The sequence below is a fragment of the Danaus plexippus genome, chromosome 17 (genome assembly GCF_018135715.1).
Source record: "Danaus plexippus chromosome 17, MEX_DaPlex, whole genome shotgun sequence".
Classification (NCBI taxonomy): domain Eukaryota; kingdom Metazoa; phylum Arthropoda; class Insecta; order Lepidoptera; family Nymphalidae; genus Danaus; species Danaus plexippus.
The window spans coordinates 2,789,213-2,809,313 of NC_083548.1; the positions used below are offsets into that span (position 1 = coordinate 2,789,213).

The 20,101-nt window shown below is 30.4% G+C and overlaps 1 protein-coding gene and 1 long non-coding RNA gene across 2 annotated transcripts; one reads left to right on the forward strand and one right to left on the reverse strand.

The window, feature by feature from the left end:
- Window positions 1-165: 165 nt before the first annotated feature.
- LOC116771380 (uncharacterized) lies at window positions 166-1,654 on the forward strand. The gene is made up of 2 exons (XR_004353590.2): window positions 166-621; window positions 872-1,654. It is a non-coding gene; the product is annotated as an uncharacterized LOC116771380 (long non-coding RNA).
- A 62-nt stretch (window positions 1,655-1,716) lies between these two features.
- Window positions 1,717-19,651, reverse strand: LOC116771159 (polypeptide N-acetylgalactosaminyltransferase 5). Its single transcript, XM_061523154.1, is given in 15 exon segments — window positions 1,717-3,653; window positions 4,120-4,281; window positions 5,184-5,318; window positions 5,979-6,077; window positions 6,220-6,359; window positions 9,167-9,347; window positions 9,725-9,902; window positions 15,424-15,577; window positions 15,664-15,828; window positions 16,035-16,064; window positions 16,067-16,200; window positions 18,462-18,591; window positions 18,948-19,158; window positions 19,292-19,536; window positions 19,634-19,651. Coding segments are annotated over 13 exon segments (1,878 nt in total). The 5' UTR covers window positions 19,457-19,536; window positions 19,634-19,651; the 3' UTR covers window positions 1,717-3,653; window positions 4,120-4,125.
- Between the last annotated feature and the right edge of the window lie 450 nt (window positions 19,652-20,101).

The window sequence follows — 20,101 nt, forward strand, 5'->3', positions numbered from 1 at the left end:
AAAAAATATGCAGAGTCGATTATTTAAGAGATTCATTTTCATATGTATTATTGGTACACTTTTAAAAAGATATTTAAATCGAACAAAATCCCCGTTCAAAAAATATAAAGTTAATTAAATTCCTTAACATCCTGCTTAAAATATAGTTTAGACGTATATACTCGCTAAGTTTATAAAATTTTATTAATTAACAAATTACAATTAATTTACTAAAAATATAGCAAAGTCGAAACAGAGTTAATTTGATGGTTGAATTGCATATACCAAGTGAAACATAAAATCCGCTTCTGTTATACAATATCATTCTTATTATTTTTCCTAATAGGCAATATATAATACGTCAAAAGTTAAGCCGAGTGACAGTCCATAGCGATTTTGACTTATCAATTATTTACAAAATACGTACTTTACAACAAATAATAAAACTCCATTGTTGATTTTGAACTCAAAAACATAGAATGTTTTATTAGTTGTTGGCTGGATGTGGTACCTAGTCAAATAGTTCAAAATTCGTAATTTTGTATACGACCTGCACGGCCATGAAAAAAGATAGTTATTGAGCTGAATTGAAACGAGCTTTCTAATATTAAATTGGCAACAATATTTTGGAGATCTTTAAGAGTAAGTACAAGACAAAATCGCAGACATGGTAATCAAAGTATGCGGAAGTTAGTTACCGAAGCAACTATTACGTTCAAGTTATAATTGTAAGAACTATATGCGATAGACTTTCATCATATTCTTTCTTTATAAATATAAATTGTAATAATTATTATGGCAATTCTTAACATGTCTCTTTCTATTTATGTACAATATAACTTTCTCTATAATATATCTTTACAGATATTTTGTAATTATTTTTCTTTTTAAGGTCAAAAATGGAAAATTATATGCAAATGAAGATGATGGCGAATAAAGAACTGGGTAAGGAAGTCTTGCCACATATTTTAAAACGTCAAAGCTCTGCTAATGATAATGTGAAGAAATTTTCACCAGAAAAAAAAGTCTGCTCAGAACAAAAGACTGAAAGTGGTGGGAAACCATCCTCGATTGACAACCACTTTGATGACAACTCTGCGGAGGGAACAGAACCATATAACATACCTAAGAAAGTGAAAAGAAAGGATTTTGTTCCATCAAAGGAGATACAAATTGAAAATATTCCCATATTTACATCACCCGATTCATCACCAATGAAAGTGTCTGTGGTGTCAGCTAAGATGACTCCCATCAAACATACCAAGCAAATATCCATAATAAAGAGGAACCTTTACATTGAGTAATGAAAAATTTCCACATAATGCTATATACAAAAAAAAATATATCCTTAAGATAATTGCATTTTTCCCTTTATAAATTTTTTTATGAAGAACAATCTTGATTTAAAGAACGGTTCCAAACATAACTATCTCGAATCTTATGTAGCATTTAGGTTTTAGTAAAAATTTAGTTCTAGGTCTTTGTAAATACTATTTTTATTTCTTAAGTAAACTGTAACAATCTCCAAGGTGTTATATAACATTTTGAATCAACCCACTAACTTGCCAGTGTTATAGCAATAGCATAATGAATATTGATGTAGTAGTTTTGAAATTTTCAATATTAGAAACTTCAATGTATGTTATAGACCTATTAAAAATGTGACGAGTAAAAACCGAGGACTTATTAGTATATTCTTTCCCCTCATTCATAATAAGGATAAATGAAACTATTGAAATCAGTCATAATATTTAATATCAATTATTAAGAAATCTCTGTCTATTGGAATGGTGAATGAATGTTTCATAAAAAAAAAAATCTATTTGGCACCTTAAAAAAATTGATCAAAAAAATTCCGAGATTCGTTTCTTAACAGATAAATGCATTTAATATGTAAATATTGAAATTATTTATTTTAACATGTTATATATAAATATTTATATAGAGGCTGTAAATTACAACAGGAAATTTTAATTAACATAAATGTCACACAATAACAGCTGTGTATATATATATGTATATATTTCTATTTATCAGAATAATAACATTATGTACATTTGTGAAAGAGACATCTGAGCCAATGTTTTGCATTAAAAAATACGTCTACAATCTATATGTGTATTGATATGATAATAAAATCTAATAATAAATAAAGTTATGCCAAAAATTTAATTAAACATAAATCACTCTATTGAAAAAAAATAAAATAAATCTCCATTAAATTCGTTAATACAGATAATATTTTTATTTTATCTGTTGAGGGATAAAGTTAAAACGAACATCATTGCTACACTGAGGTCGGGAAAATGTTAGGTATTATGACTTAGGAAATATTAAATGTGTAAAAATACATTTCTTAATCTATTTTATAGAAGATAATTATTGATTTTTTTTAATTATAGACATTTAAGGTAAAGAGAAAATATAAAACATAACCTCAGTGTTACATCAATAGTCCTAAAATCTATAGTCTATGGATAGCATTGCCCAGAGATTTGTATTCAGAAACGTGAGATTTTTAATATCAATATATTTTAATTCACATACAATCACTGGGCAATTTTCGTTGTTATATATTTATCACTTCCAAACTTCCAAATAAAGTTCAAATCACATCACTATACTAAGATATGCACTAAAATAATATTTAATTGGTTCTTACAGATTATACATTTGAGACAAAGTTAAGGCAACAGATTATTAATCACCGGTACTAGGCTGAACCTATGATATAGCAAAAAATCTATAGATAATTGTGCATTAAGTATAAACGTGATAATTCAAATATAACATTAATTTCAACATTTTATGTGATCTTTTGGATTCCGTTCTAAGTAAACATTAACCCTATATTGTCAAATTACGACTATCTATTTCATATAAGGACATTTCGAACCGAATGAAAAAAAAAATGTAAAATATACAATATAAGGAATATTATTTTAGTCGTGGAATTAAATTACAGAGCTTATATTCTATATAAAAATTTTGTTTATATAATTGGCCTACGTAAGTATATGTCGATTGGCAGATTGACAAAACGGCGTCCTACCGTCATCATTAGAAATAACCTTTATAGCTTTTTTTAATTAACAATTACAATTAAGGCAATCTCAAATGTCGATCGAGCTGTATGTACAATTCTTTAGAGCATTTATTAATTGAACTTTCAAATTTGTCGGAAAATAATATGTAAGGCGTAAAAAATAATAGTCAAAAAACGGAATAACGTCAATTCAGTTACACCCGTAAATAAAACAATGAATTTATATCTGAAGAGAGTATTAAAAAAAATACACAATCGAATAATTAAAATCACTCTAAAATGAGCTATTTAACGAAATCTCATGAAGTTATAATTTTTTCTTTGTTTCTGACAGTTTAAATGTCAAACGTAATCTCATTATGTCAAAACGGGGCTAGCATGTACTAGTGAGCCGCCAACTCAAACGGCTTACGTCTAAGTATATTTTAAATTAAAAAAAAATGGATGTATACATATCAGACACATCCTTTTTGAGCAACATTATAATTACTTAAAGTATTGTCAACGATTCACAGGACAATGTCGATACCATCTATATAGATATAAAATTTCAGAAATAGGAATATGAAAGTAAATCTTTTATCTAACGACAGGGGAAGACTGTTATGGTCTGTTGTTGTTGTTGTTCCTGTGGACAAAAAAAATGTATTAGAACAGAAATAAAACAATATACATACTTATCAGACTAGTATGACACTAGCATTATAATTTAAAAAAAATACTTTTTTTTTCTTCAATAAATAAATTGTAGATTTACAATTACTGAACAAGTCCACGATGATTAAATAACAATTTTATTTTCAAACTTGGAATATATATTGAGACTTCAGCATAATTTTTCTTTACAGCTAAAATATGTCTGACATACTCTTTAAAATTAAGTTTTTGACAACATTAAACATATTTACAAAAATCTATGAAATGTCATCTAAAATTTTCGCGAGTATAGATGTAGGCATAACATAATGAAACGCGTTGTATATTCAAAAGTCATAGTTTAATTTGAAACCTATGGAGACTTATTGGTAGTAAAATATTATTTATTACTATGGACAAAAGCCATGGACTGTCCTTGTTGTTACAACATTGCTTACCATCTACTAGCTGGAATGCCTCGCTTGCCACTTGAAGTCGACCTGCATCAGCCACTGTTGACCTCTGGACCTGTCGCAGGACCTCAACACCGGCTTCCAAACGTCTGTAGACTCTGGCTTGTCGAGACACATGCCAGTGTTGGTGTGCTTTATTGTACGGCTCTGAAAATAAACATATATGTGGAAAACAAAACCTTAATGCTATTCGATATATTTTTAAATTCTAGAAGCGAAACTTATGCGACTTCCGACAAGGTTGCGTTAAATGTTTTACGCACCCTGGGGGGGGATAAAAGATGTAGAATGAGACAGAGAGGAAATCAATTATGAGTTATAAGTAATGTTAATAAATTTTGTCTTAAAAGGAACGTTAAAAATTTCTTGAACATGAATTTCTACCCCTTCCTGTTTTAATTCTAACATTACGAAGTTCAAGTTCTTCCTAACATTTTTTTTTAATTTCAAGTCTTTGTCTTATATAAACTTTGTATTGAAATTTTTCTATCAAAATAAAGAAATATTTTTAGCAAATGCACGCTTCACACCGTATAATATAGTTAGTTTTTATTTCAATTATAGAGCGTGTGATTTTATCGTTTCACACTACACGCTTTTTCTAGCGTACGAATAACATTTGAGCAAAAACAATCCAGTAGTATGAAATGAGTATTTAAATAAATGTATTTTGGTACAATGCCCATTTAAACCCACCCTGTATATATTTGTAATGTTACAGATGTGGGTATTTGAAGAAAAAATAGAATATAAAGAAGAAAAATTTCATGGATATTTACCTTATTTAATTTTAAATTTAAGGATAATTCTATGCATACATAAGTGATTGGACACAAATAAAAAAAGAGAGACCAACTTAATGCATAACGAATGGAATCTTGTCACGGAAAGTGTTATAAAATATCAACAATTGTTTTAGGATCACTCGCAGCGGAACCGATTGATTAAAATAGTCATATTCCGTATATGGATTTTCGTATTCAAATTTTTTATATATGTATATATATATATATGTGTGCGTGTGTGTGTTTTTGTGTGTGTGTATATACCTTAGTATCATACGTCCACTCTTGATTTCCCCTCATCCCATGACATCGTATCAGCTTGATTGGTCCGCGAGGGTGAGCTGCGTCCAAACAATTGTCATCCGACATGATCTGCTTGCGTTTAGTATACGCGAACACCTGACGAAATATCATAGCAGTAATCTGGCTTATGCGACTAACTTAAAAACTTCACGATAACTGTATAATTATATATAATGGTTTATTAAAGTGTTAGCACTTCGCTTTAATAAACCGGTTTCCACTTAAGAACTAATAAAATATATACCAAACAACTTGTATTCTCGATAATTATAAAAATCTTTCAAAATATTAACACTATCAGAAATTAAACATTATATATGAGCCCAAAACCAATTAAGGACTTCCAATAACATTAATTAATATATATTTAAGGCCAATTAATTACGAACTATTTAAACAAATATTTCGTAGTAAATAAGCACGAATTAATCTGCAGCCTTTCCCAAAGTGGCCGATAACGCCTACTTGTGGAAGCTACAGGCTTAAAGGCGGTAAGAGACCCAAATAAAAGTGCTGTCGTTGTATAAAGACCTGCTGGTGATTTGTAATTTCATTCAGGTTTAATTGTAATGGTTATTCAGTAGGTAAAAACATTCACAAAGCGGGCAGTAGACAAAATAAGTTTGGGAATCCCTGGCATTAGAAGATACTCATAAAAAATAATTTATTCTCAAAGTGAGTAAGTGACATAATAAGTTTGGGAACCGTTGCATTAAAAAATTTACTGGTATAAGTTGAGATATTATTCATCCCTACCTGGTTTCCCCCCATCCCGTGACAGTATCCCATACCCAGCGGCTGCCCGGCCTTCCCACCCAATGTATCCAAACAGTTCGATGTTTCCGCGTTCCGTATCTACAAAAAAACACATTTAACGCTATTTCATACATCTAAGTACAAACTTAGCACATTTTTATGTGATAACACAAAAAAAATAACTTAGATGATATGGAAAGAACTACTTCAACTAAGTCTATATATTATGAATTCAACCAACCTCTCCCAAATAGTAATAATCCAATGGCATTTGACTTTCTGGATATATGTTTTCGAGGTACCACCTGAAGCTTTTACACTTGAGACGCTCACGGAGCGCCTTCCGCTCGCTCACGTCGCCCACGGGTACGTTGAGAGCGCCTATATACACGATTAACTAAATTCATGATCACTTAAAAATCTGTAGGGTAGTCCAACTTTTTTTATTCACATGTATTCATTATAACCATATCAGAAAAGGTCCTATTTAATTTTTCATATAAATATAAATATTAATGAGAGCGCTTTATGATACAGATTATATTATTATTACGTCATTTTTTTTATTGCGGCAGCATTAATGTCATACCAAGCTGTTCAAATGATTCGCAATGATACCAACAAAACATCAGCACACCTCTGTTAATACTGTTAATACATTTCATATTAAAAATACATATAATACGTATCGTGCATCGCACTGTTGTACCTGATAGACTTTACAACGAAATCATCAAGGACAACAGCAGTGTTAATACCCAATGAGACGCCTGTTGTCATTACAAAAAAAAAAAAATCTATTTCAACTCAAATGGAATTACGTATATTTATATTCAAATAAAGCTGTATACAATCCATAGACTGGTTTGAGGTTTGCCTAAGCAGGTGCCACAAACATTTTTTGAAACGCCACTCGAAATGAGAACAGACGTCTGCAATACAAGCGCTATGAACCTGGGTTAATATTGTAGTAGAAATGTTTCCAGTCGTCGAGCCAGACTTCAGCTAGACGGGCGTTGTTGTGGTTCACGACGCGGCCGGTGCCGCCGGGGAAGGAATACGGCGTGGTCTTCCTGAACACGTGACCCACGTGCGAGCACGGGGCTATCTCCAGAGTACCACCGCACATCCACACCTGCTTGGTTGGGACCAATTTTTTTGCGACCGATTTTATCACAGGACTCTATTCGGATGCAATTTTCGGATCTGATTTTATATTACGGCTATATTGGAAACATTTTTTTTTGGGAGTGTTATCACCGCACAGCTATTTCAGAACCCAAGCCTGCGATCCATTAGATAAAATGGCAACGTTAGGGAAAATTGTGTTATAAAAATTTTATTGGTCGACAGCTAATGCAATTGATTTATAAATAGCTGTTTGCGGCCGAAGTTGTAATAAATGATAACCCAATAAAGCAATTCCACGGCTTGGACAATTCATTACTAGTATATTTATCAGACAAAAATTAACCACGAATGGTAAAACTTCTATGCTATACGTAGGAACGATTTAAGAGAAACGTATCAATTTATCTTGCAATGAAACAACATTGGATGTAACAGTTTTGCCATGTCATACAAGCAATTTGCTCCATACGATAAAAATCCTAGGAATTATTTTTGACAGCCTAGCCTAGCCATAAGCGAAATATACCATCGCTTTATTAAACAAACATCTCAGCTATCCTCGTCTATATAAAACCGGAAATATGTTAGTAATTTTTTTTATCATTAAAGTGCCATTCACGAAATATAAATAACATGGGACGATATAAAAGCATGTTGTTAATAAATTAATAACCCCATTATAATGCAATATATTATTAGTAATCTACGTACTAAGGACTGTTCGGTTATTACAGCTGTATAAATATTTTATATCAATTTTATTATATTGTAACATTGAGGAAATTAACTTTCATATTAATACCAGGAATAGCTGTGTAATATTCGTTTGGATTTTTTATTTTAGGTTATTCATAATCTTGTAGTTTTTTTTTTTGAACCGATTAAAAAATCCCGACAGAAAGTATTGATTCTATTAAGCCATGAAATAATACAAATGGCAGATATATATAGGAATTAAATAAATGATCAGTGCATTACCATATTTAAAATTAAACGCTAACAATTTTTTTCTTAGAATAATAAACGAGCGTTAAAATAAACGCTCGATGCGTTAATGCGTTAAATTATTGAAGTGATCGCCTTTATATTTTAATAGAAAATTCGGGTATTAGCTTGTAATAAGTCTATAGGTGCAAGCACGCGTCATGTGCGTCTAAAAACGACCTCACGAACGCACTAAAAACGCTCGTTTGTAAGCTAACTAAAATATTTACTCAGATGTGAAGTTGTTACTTTAAATTAGCGGGAACTTAAACATTTTCTATATAATTCATGTCAATAATTACTCAAATGTTAAATTACGTAATAATGATATTTAGAAATGTACTAAGTTAAATACGACATGCATTTGGAAAATTACCAAACATAAATTACGGAAACACGGTCAATATTGAAACTGCTTGTGATTCGTAAATATATCTGCCATTTGTTATCACAAAAAGTATTGCTGTGGGTAAAATTTATTATTATATTATCACAAAATACACTTCATTGCTTCTGCATTAAGAAGCTAAGGTATAAAGGAAACATAAAAAAAATACAGCGAAATAAAACACACTTAGATAATAGAGTTATAAAAAAAAAAGAAACTAAAAAAGTTAAAAAGCACAAAGATCATGCAAAGGCAATTCCCGTTTCCATACGTGTATTTCAATAAACGTGTTCTTATTTCAAATTACTTTTTTTTTTTAATAACTGTCAATTATTTTTTAAATACACGTTCAGAAATCGGGTAAAATAGGAAGACGAATGCAGCCGCAACGGTTAATGTATATTAGGAGGCCGACATGTTAATGACGTCACAGAACACGTGATAATGTTATCCCAAGCCACAACAAAACTTTATTAACGTGTACCGGTTGCTTGCTTACGGACTGTCAGCAATGAGTATCATAAATTACAAACAAGATTACAATTGTATGATAAAATCTAATTCTTAGAAATCGTACAACCAATTAGCCGATAAAACTGCCGACATTTAAAAGCAATTAAGTATCTATTGATTTCTTATCATTTTATATGAAACAGCCGAAAAGCAAGCATCCGTATATTCACACCTGGGTTCATGGCGTAATAGAATTCCCCCCATTCGTCCATCCAAACTTCTGCGACCCTGGCCGCGTTCTTCAGCACCACGGCCTGCACCCCCCCGGGGAAGGAGTAGGGGGACTTGTCCCTGAACACGTGGCCCACGTGAGAGCACGGAACGATCTCCAGCACGCCGCCGCACTGCCATACCTTAGCCGCGGATTTTATGTTGGTAACACTGGTACATTTGTATGGACCAAGCTAAACCAGCATAGCAATGTTGGTAACAAGAGTCTTTTGGATTGACGCCGACTCCAAAACATTAAATCCAAGATGTGCATTTCTTTTCAGATTCCTTTATAACCAACGCGAACGTATCAGGATGAGGAAAACATTGAATTTTGCTATTCCATAGTCTAACCGAACTAAATGACAATAAGAGTAAAAACTTGAAATGACGATTGTATAACTGAATTCTAATGAATGGTCCACCAAAACGTACTCTTTGTCTGATATTTGTGGAGATACATATGTCATGTTAAATCCGTCAAATATATAAAAAAAGGAAGCCAAACAGTATACGATACCCTGAAGCTCATCTCCAAGTTCTCCCCACCCCATATATCCATGCCCTCATCATAGGATCCTATCTTGTAGAAGTATTCACGATCGATGGCGAACAAGCCGCCAGCCATGGTGGGTGTACGCAGAGGAGCGGTGCGGTCACCACCACGGCGCTGCATCTCGCGTTCTGGGACACGATACCTAAAGACGAAATATAACACTAAATAAGCATAATAATGCATACAAATAGTCATTATCATATATACTAATAGTCTGATACTACGCTGTTAAAACTTCAAAGCAATATCAAAATCGGTCCTACCGTTCCTGAGTTCGAGTTGTACAAACGAACTAACATATCTTTTCTATATAAGAATTGTCTGTTTTTTTTGTCCATAAAAACATCGTACTTCATGTAGTACAAGTTTAACGAGTAATATGGAGGTGAGGTGAATAAGAAAAATATTTCTTGACGATTTTTCATAGCCGAACTAATAATATTATTAAAACCTATTGCAAATGTCCATTTCTATGGAACAAATTCACTTACATAGACTCTGCAATTTCATATCCAGAAGCCCTAATCGCGAAATTGTGTTATTTGAAAAAAACATATTAAGTTTCTCAGTGACATATAAATTTATAAATTTATTTACGACGTGCTTGTTAAAATACGCATATGCTCATACTTAAGATATGAGAATTTTTAATTAAGATACTGTATAGCGTAGAGGTGTTGCATAGTGTAGACTGTAGAGAAAAAATCAATGGTTTTCACAGTAAAAAACAAAAGTTCTTAAGGGCAAGTTCGTTTTAATAATCTATTAAGGGCAAGAGTGAATAATACTGTGGCAATAATTAAAATTTATATACAAAGATCGTATTTTATTTTTAGTTTAGTTTAGCTCTGGATAAGACATAACTTGCTTGATGAAACGCTTTTATCAGCGTTGAATAACTTAAGTCTTGTCTAACTTTGAAAAAAAAGTATCGACTAAGTGTTATTTTTCCAATATATATTTTAAAATTATTGATTGGCAAGTCATCGTTCTAAGTCATATGCAAAATACATTTACTTAGAAATTTTTATCACCTCAAATAAATGTAGGTTTTTTGAAGATTGAATGGCCCATCTATTTTTAACGTTAATTATGTAGTCTGATTTTAGATTTTTAACTTTTAAGTAACTACAGACGCGAGCGTATCTTTTAATTAACCTAGACACTTTCAGCGTTCCCGCGACAAAGGTTCTTGACAGACAGCCAACAGTCAACTTACAAGGCTTCCGTTTTTTTAGTTACGGCATCATAAAAACATCTTGCATTAATTTGGCAACAAAAATAAAGCAAAGAAATCAGGTTATGCAAGAGAAATTAAAGACTACCTAAAATCCCAACTCCACTTAAAGTAACGTATTTATATAAGTCTAATATAGGACCCTTTATACCCGTTTATTAAACATTACTGCATAATCAAAATCTTCAACAACAATTAGAAGTTTAAAAAAAATCCATCTATACAGCCTATGAAAATAATTCGACATTAATTTAAAAAAAACAATTTCAAGCGATTAGTGTTGTAACATAATTATAACATGTATAATCTCTGATTAATTCTATCGATATTATACGAAACATAATTTTTATAATACATTATCGTGTTTTCTGAGAATAAACAAAGGACATCATTATTGAGATATATCATATTAATATTTTGGAGGTCGTTCATTTATGTAACTGGGAAAAGCGAAAACTTTTGTAACAATTATTTAAATGGACGTGGGAAATTATGATTTGGCAAAATTTGTCTATAGTAACGTAGGGGAAGCTGAAGTAATATAATACGTTATAGCTTTTATTAAACAAATCCTATATAACATTTACAAGTATATAAATCTGTTATTCAGACATTTAGGCTCCACTATAGTAAGATTTCATATATGTATACTGTACATCAAATCTATCTCCCTTAACGACTACTACAATTTATATATATGGTAGTTATTTTAAGATTATAATTTTAATTTACGTATAAGGAAATATGACGAAAAATTCAATGGAGTAAATAAAAATAAATGTATTTACTTTTTGTACACTAAGTTTCACGCGGTACACGTAACCGACAGACATCTGAAAACAGTACCCTTTCCATGAGTGTAAATATTAAAAACCTACCCACATATAACACCTTGGTTGATAGAAAGAAAAGCTGTTAAGTATACATATATACATATTTAGTTTGATCCCACAAGCTCGTGGTAAGGTCATTGACATATACAATTACATTAACAATAAACAATAAATAATAGCGTACGGATAAACCGAACTAAAAGAAGTTTTTTTTATTATTTAAATTTATGGATAAGAGTGAATATAAAAAAATATTTTTATGTACAAAAACGCGGAGGTGCATAGATACTAATATTTGTCAAAAAGCACAATTTTCTCCAAGCAGTGCTCGAATCGGAAAATTAGGGTTGCGCAAGACCACACGCTCAGACTATCTCTCTTGCTCTCACTTTAAGGATACGGGAAAATATCATTTAGTCCTTTAGATCCTAATTGGGATAGTGGAATAAAATTATTAAATTATCGTATTGGCCATCGGTCCTCGATAAGTCCACCAAGTTTAAATCAAATCTGACCGTTCAGAGTTGGATCAAAAACGAGTCCAAAGATGTCAGTAACAAACATACAAACATACAGGGGAAACTAATAAAAGCGTGATAAAAATATTAAAAGAATGATATATACATATATATATAACTAACTTATTGTTATTAAAAATATTGCGATATCGAAACAACATTTTTTTATACAGCGTTGTTTTTATTTAACTTACAACAAATTTGGTGACGTACTAGTTAATAGCAACACGAACTTGTTCGTGGATATCAGCCAATATTATCGGAAAATTTTAATGAATGTGAAAGGACCATTCGTAAAGAGACTTTTCATTATATGAAAGAAATTTTATGAAACGAATTTACGTCATGTGGCTTAATGAAAGACGATATTTCTTTCTGAAGTTCATAACAAACTAAATAAACATTTAACTTTTTTTTTTATATTTATAATCCACATAAATTCAATCAAAACTAGAAAGATTCTATTACTTTCCTAAAGTAAATATCCTAGTGTATTGCTATAACATGTTTATCGACCCACCTTATCGTGTCAAAACTCAATGAAAACTTAATTGGAACGCTCATCGAATTAAGCAAATCATTTCTGTTAGACCAATATATGTAAATAATTTTTTTTTACTATTTTGAAGACATGATGATATCTAAGACTTTCGCGAGTTTTATTCATCTAAATGAAACTAATATATTTCGTATATACTACGCGGATTTTATTATTTTAAAACTACATAATCCCGACGTTTCGGCTACTTTTCGTCTGCCCGTCTGCCACGGTTGCTGAAAAGTACAAAAAAAAAGTAAAAGAAGAAAAAGGATTATGTAGTTTTAAAATAATAAAATCCGCGTAGTATATCCGACATATATTAGTTTTATTTTGAAGACGTCGGAATTTACCATGTATATTAAAAAATAAGATTTATATAATTGTATTTATAATACGTATTTAAATAGGTACTTTGAAAGAACGTCTTAGTCGAATGCTCAAGCGACTTTATGATTCGATTAAAGCTATGATGGTAACTGTTGGGTTTTAGTGGGTAGTCTGGACTCTACAGCCCCCAAAGAATCACCTCTTCGACCCCCAGGCACAAAAAAGTAATAAAACTCTCCCTATCTCCCTAATAATATATATCCATATAATAGATATGTTGAAAATCGCAGCATCGAATTAAAATTAAATAAATATAATCAAAAGTACTCCCATAGAAATATATATTTTCCATACAATAAAGCTATCTTTAGAGTTGAGAGGTTTAAATAAATTTTGCACGTTTGATACAAACTCGTATAAAGCATCTGTATCAGTATATACTATTTTAGTCATGACTAAAACGACAAGATATTTTTTTTAACAAATAATATTGTCTATGATATAGGAGACGTCATGTAATAAGAATAAAGATACTCTTCAATAGTCGTATGTTCGTATACTGCTAACTAGAATATGCAGCATTCGATCTTAAAAAGAACGCGCGCGAAATCGCTACAAAAACTTTAATATGATATAAGGGAAAACGTTAGCAAGGACGACGGAGAATATAAAGAGAACAGTAAAATGAAATAAAAAAATAAAGATAATTCAGTCAATTATATATGTATATAAATATATATTTAGGGAACACACATTTTATTTGAACCAAAACTTTAATTTCCTGAACGCACCCGAAGTGACGTTAAAGCGTTGACATTTGTTTTGGTTCACATTTACGCGGGAAAGTATTTGTTGACGCGATTTGTGTCTTTTAAATTGAATTTAACTTATTGAAGGTGTTTTAGTTTAAGGTAATATCTAGTTTGTTCTATTTAAGGTTTGATTTGTTATTTAAAAGTACTGACTTTATAAGACAAATAGATTTTTTAATGATTTTGTTAGAATCCTACATAGATATATTTTATATATATATTTGCTTATAACAAAGTATTCACGGAACCCGCCATTTTATGAACGACTCCGATATATCCGTTCATCGGTGAATCAAAAGCACGACATGTCAAAACTAATCTATTAATGTTATATTTATCTGAACAACGCAAACACAGCACATCCCCGATAAAGTTATCAAAAATAAAATCACATTGAATCACTCAGTATTATAGTTTAATCCGATAATAAACGAAACGGTATATTTCTTTTAATCATAACCGACATCAAAATTAAATGATCGATGTAATAATGTTTAAGCTGTGTTTTCTCAGAAAAGATAATATTTATATGTTTGTTATTCAAAAGTATGTTCTTTAAAAGTATGATTATTTTCTTTTTAGATCAGTTAAAAAAAAATCTAAATTCCTACTGCATTAATGCATTCTATTCCCGTAGCCATAGTCCACAGCGAACAATAAATACAAAGTATATAAAGAAAATACTATATTTAAAAAAAATATTTTATAATATATAGCATGTCTTTTAGTTAATACTGTCGTTAACATACAAAGAGGTTTTCATAGGAACAACTGTCAATAAAAATATATATTATGTCAAAAAAAAAACATCAAACGTCAATTTGACATAAATCACAGATAATAAGAAGTATGTATATGAAACACATTTCGCAAAGGAGCAGTTTCATTTGTTCCATATATAATAAACATGTAACAGTTATGTACAAACATACTAAGATCGATTCTTGTGTTCAGCGTGACGAGAACAATGGAAGTACTAGTTACAACCGAAAACATCGATAACATTAGACCTTGAGTGTTTGCCACTTTAGAGTTATAACACGATTCTGACAAAACGAAATTTTAAGCGATTACGTCATCAATTTAACGTGTCAAATAATGTATCAATAGTAACAATTTGTATATTAAATTAATTTTATTTCGCCCTCTTAGAACAGTTATAAACGTTTGATGTTTGTTGTGACACAAATTATAACTTTAAGATAGGTTTACGATTTAAAGTATACTTTACGAATACGATTACATAAGAAATTAATCGGCGCGTAAAAGCATTACAAATGGCGGACAGTTATTTCTGATATATTGATTATATTTGTTTGATTTAATTAAATTTTTAAAGGGAAAATTAAACATCCTGTATTTATTTGCGCAAAGCAAATTGAGTCTTATACTCACCATCTAAAGTTCAGTTTCCAGTTGAATCCGCCCCAGGTCATATCAGACGCCTGTATGTATTCGAAGGTTGTGTCCGATATAACATCTATAATAGGACACACCACCGTACTCCTGTCCTCAACGATCCGTGATAACAACGGCTCCAACCATCCCTCTGAAAAATAAAAAAAAATTAATGCGCAAATTCGCGTGTTGAAGCTAGTGTAAGTTAACGATAATTTTTTAACATAGAACACTCACCGGTACATTCACAATGAGCGTCCAAAAACGTTATGACATCCCCTTTAACGTGTTTGGCTCCAAGCAATCTGGCTCTTATTAGACCCGATCGACTCTCTGTACGGAACAACCGGGTAGAAACTGGCAAGGTCTTTATATATTCTTCCAATTTCTTACCCAGATGTTCTAAAACAAAAAAATACATTTCGTTTAAAAAGTTTTTATATATATCTATATCAAGTACTATTTAAATTTGACCCAATTATTCCAATACCATACAAACTGGAAAATCTAGTTGACTATTATGCAAAACTGGTTTTGCTGCAGTATACTATCACGAAACTACAGGCAATATTCGACTTTATTTATACATAAATGTATGTGTTAAGTACCTTTTTCGCTGGCATCGTCGACGAGAATGATTCCTTCAACAGCGGTCTGGGAGACCGATTGATTGTACTCCATATTGTCCTAAGTAGTGTAGTCCACGCTTCATTATGGAAAACTATAACTACACTCGTCGTCGGCAAAAGTGTCGGATAGCGTTTGGCTTTACATCTATTATGAAAAAAAAAAATTCATTATCCTGGCTGGCAAGAAAAACAAATGAGACGGTGAATGAAACAAACTATGTATTATAAAATAAAAAGTTTATATATCGCTAGAATTAAAAAGCTTTAAAGAATGAATTTTCTCATAGTTGTATTATAATATATTATCTAAGTATTAATAAAAAAAAAATCCGTTTTTTTTTAAACGTTTTTCTTTATGGATAAAAAATACCCGTGACCTTTACTGCCTTAATCATAAAGGTGTATCGGATGATTAACTCACATTAATAGCACACGGTTAATATTGAAGATTCATTACAATACGTGTTTTATGATTAGCGTTTATACAACTCGAAACGTGAATACAGTCACATGACCTCGGTGCCGGCAGTTTTATCTTTCAAAGAATATGTGTTTAAGTTGTAAGATTACTTTGGTGCGAATGCAATGCTTGTATTTATGAGGAAAAAGCATTTTCAAGGAAAAAAATATGATTCACGTTCCCACTACCCCGTTATGTTATTTAAAAAGATTTATTCGCCTGGCAACATCAAAAAAAAAATCTTAATACCCAGACTACATGTATGTAAAATATATTTTTATTTTTTAACTTTTTTAATAAAAATAGGTAAAATTAGAGAGAAATGTTTCTTTAATTTATCAAAAACATCAATGAAATTTTTATTTAGACTAAATGCGCTCGCGACTTTGTTCGCACAAAACAGTTGTTTTTTTTATTTATATTAATAAAATGTAAAATTTATATAATAAATATAAGTTTCAGTTACTCGTTACTACATCAGTTATTTGTCAGTCAGAGCCAGTTATAATCGGAGGTTTAGGCTTTTTGTACGAACAAAAGGACAGACAGACAAAAGTAGGAACAAAATGTAACCTTTCTATATATTTTATGTATATACATTTACTCACACACATTCACTCACATTCACAGACACTCCAAGCTTGTTTACTCGTATGAATGTGAAAATTACTATGTCAATCTAATATTTTTCACGACTGTTCCGCCGGACCTATACTAATGAAATTTAGTGTGGAAACAACTTTCAATTATGGAAAAAAGCTAAATTTTAGCTTATAATTACCATCTAAGGGGAGAAAAGTTAATTTCTTGGCCAACATAATTGCTAAGTTGAACGGATTCATTATAATCAATATTATGGTGACCATTTATCTATATTCAATAACATAATAGAGGGCCGTAGTTGAGCACACATCACGGAAACACTAGTGGATGGATTTTAACAAAATACTCTATGAATATATCATAAACCCTGACCCTATATAAAAAAAATGTCGCGATCTTTAATGTAATATAAAGTCAATAAAATTATGAAAAATAACAATTACTATAAGAACAACGTAATCAGTAAATAATATTTCATTTCATATAAGAAAGTTTAAAAAAACAAAGCACGAAGACGCGGCCATTGGATAGTCTACAATGTAATTACACAAACGTCTTATTAAAGCTGTCTACAGACGAGTCGGACGTCGATAGATGTGCAACGTCATATAAAAAGCATTTACCGTAAGCCACGCTAGGAAATGGCAATAACAAAAAGTATGCCGAGTCATATTAAAACGACGATTAAATCAAATAAATATAAAATTTTAACATCAAAGTATTTATAACCATAGAAAAATAAATACAGGCCATAAAATGATTATGGTCTATTTATTTTACGAGTTTTTAACGCTCAGTTAAATATACCGCGTTGAATACGATTAAAACCCACGATTTCAGTTAACCATAAACAGATCATTTAACATTGAAACGCATTTTTATGATGAAATTAACCAGCAAATTGGTTGTGATAACATTTTTTCAAGCACGAATGATTGGTCATTAGTTAATGTCAAATTAATGTTTCATTTAAACTGACGCTAATTTTAGTGTTCCTTTTTTAAATAAAAATCGATTTTTTTTTTACTGTAATTGATAGCAATAACCCAACATAAATTTATGAATAAATGGTTCATGATAAAAATATGTAAATGAATAATTATTTAAAACATTTTTTTTAAATTGTATATTATTTATAAATTATATTAAAATAGCTATTTTTTAAATATAATATTCGATTTTTAAATATTAAAAAAACACACACACAAAATATACACTTTAACTGATTATAAATTATTATTAAACACTAAATAGGACATTTTAAATATCAAACTTTTTCAGTGTTTAAATTAAAATTTATATGTACCTAATATTAATTTTTAATAATTAAAAAATTCACTTACTTTTCGAATCTAACATCAGTGAGTGATCTGTTCAGTGATATCATGTCACTTGCGAGTAAATTGAACTGATTCTCTTGGAACTTTTCCAACATCACTTTTTCTTGTTCAATCGGTATATTAACTGCCTTACCTGAAATTTATATTGAATAATAAAATGTTCTTATATTTACAATAAGTTAATAAATAATAGATTATTTTTAATATATGTATAATATTTCATGTCATTTTAAAAACATTTATCTATATTGAAATCTGACAAATATTGAAAGTTGCATTGTTTCAAAAAGTTTCATATTCAATTATCAAGTAAATGCCAACACTGTATAAGAAAGTGAATTTCTAAATTTATTTATGATAGACTATCAAATTAACATCATTTTAAATTAATGATGAGGGGAGTACCTCATACATTACTGATTCAATATTTTTGAATGTGTTTACATTACATTTTAAATTTAGAACAACATAGATAATGAAAAAACATACCCATTTCACCAGGAGTCTCTTCCTGGGGTTTAACAAATGGTGCTGGGGCCCATCTCCTAAGCTGTGATTTTGGATAGGGTGGTAAAATTAAACCATCATCACCCATGTCATGTTCCACTTCATTCTCTTCTAAATTTGTCTCATCAAAATCTTCATCCTTCTGTAAAGCTGCTGCTATGGCTGCTTTCTTTCCTTTGTACTCATCATTTGTCTAAAAAGGTTTTATATAATATATTAAAAGACTACCAGATACCAAACAAGTATTATAAATTATTGCTTCTGCAATTTATTTAGACAAAAATATATACAAAATTTTCTACAATACAAACAGTTTTCTTTATTACCTTGATTGTGTAGTCATTATTTAGATTTTTATTTTTATTGCAATCCCATCCATCACCAAAACAATCTGAATAGAGTGCTAACAAGGCAACATCAACTAATAACCACACTAATGATGTGAGTAAAATTATGCGACATGTGTGTATCCTTATTTTGCTTCTAAACATCGTAACTAGACAAAGTAGCGTCAAGTAAACTTTATTTTATTGCCACATGTCAATCTAACACTAAACTACCTCTCTTTGACCTGCAATAAAAGTACGATTATAATATAACATTAACTCTTTAATTTATTAAATATTTCCAAGAGCATCTCATTTCAAAATCCAAACAATCTCATTTACTGTATTAAAAATACAATTTTCTTAGTTTAAAACACTTAAACGGAAGTAGGTTCCCGGACTTTAGTTTGAATACATTAAAATTGACAGCACATAGAAGTATAACAGACACTATTAAAATATTTATAGTCTTAGAAACCCGGGTTTATAAACTTACGAGTGTATATAATATGTATTTTAATAATTAATCAGATTAAAAGGTAGCGGTCGACAATCTTCAAATGTATACGTACATATACTATAGGTCTGAACGTCAAACTTTCTAGTTTCCATCGAGACTGCCGTGTCCTCATTTGTTCGGATACATTTCCTAAAATGTATGTTTTCATATTCGTCTACTTAAATTTATATAAATTGAAGATTATACAAACATTTTCTTAAAATAATATATATATATATAAAGTACATTTAAAAAACATATAATGTTGGTGCAACTTGTGATAAGTCAAACTTTATTAAATATTATACTTT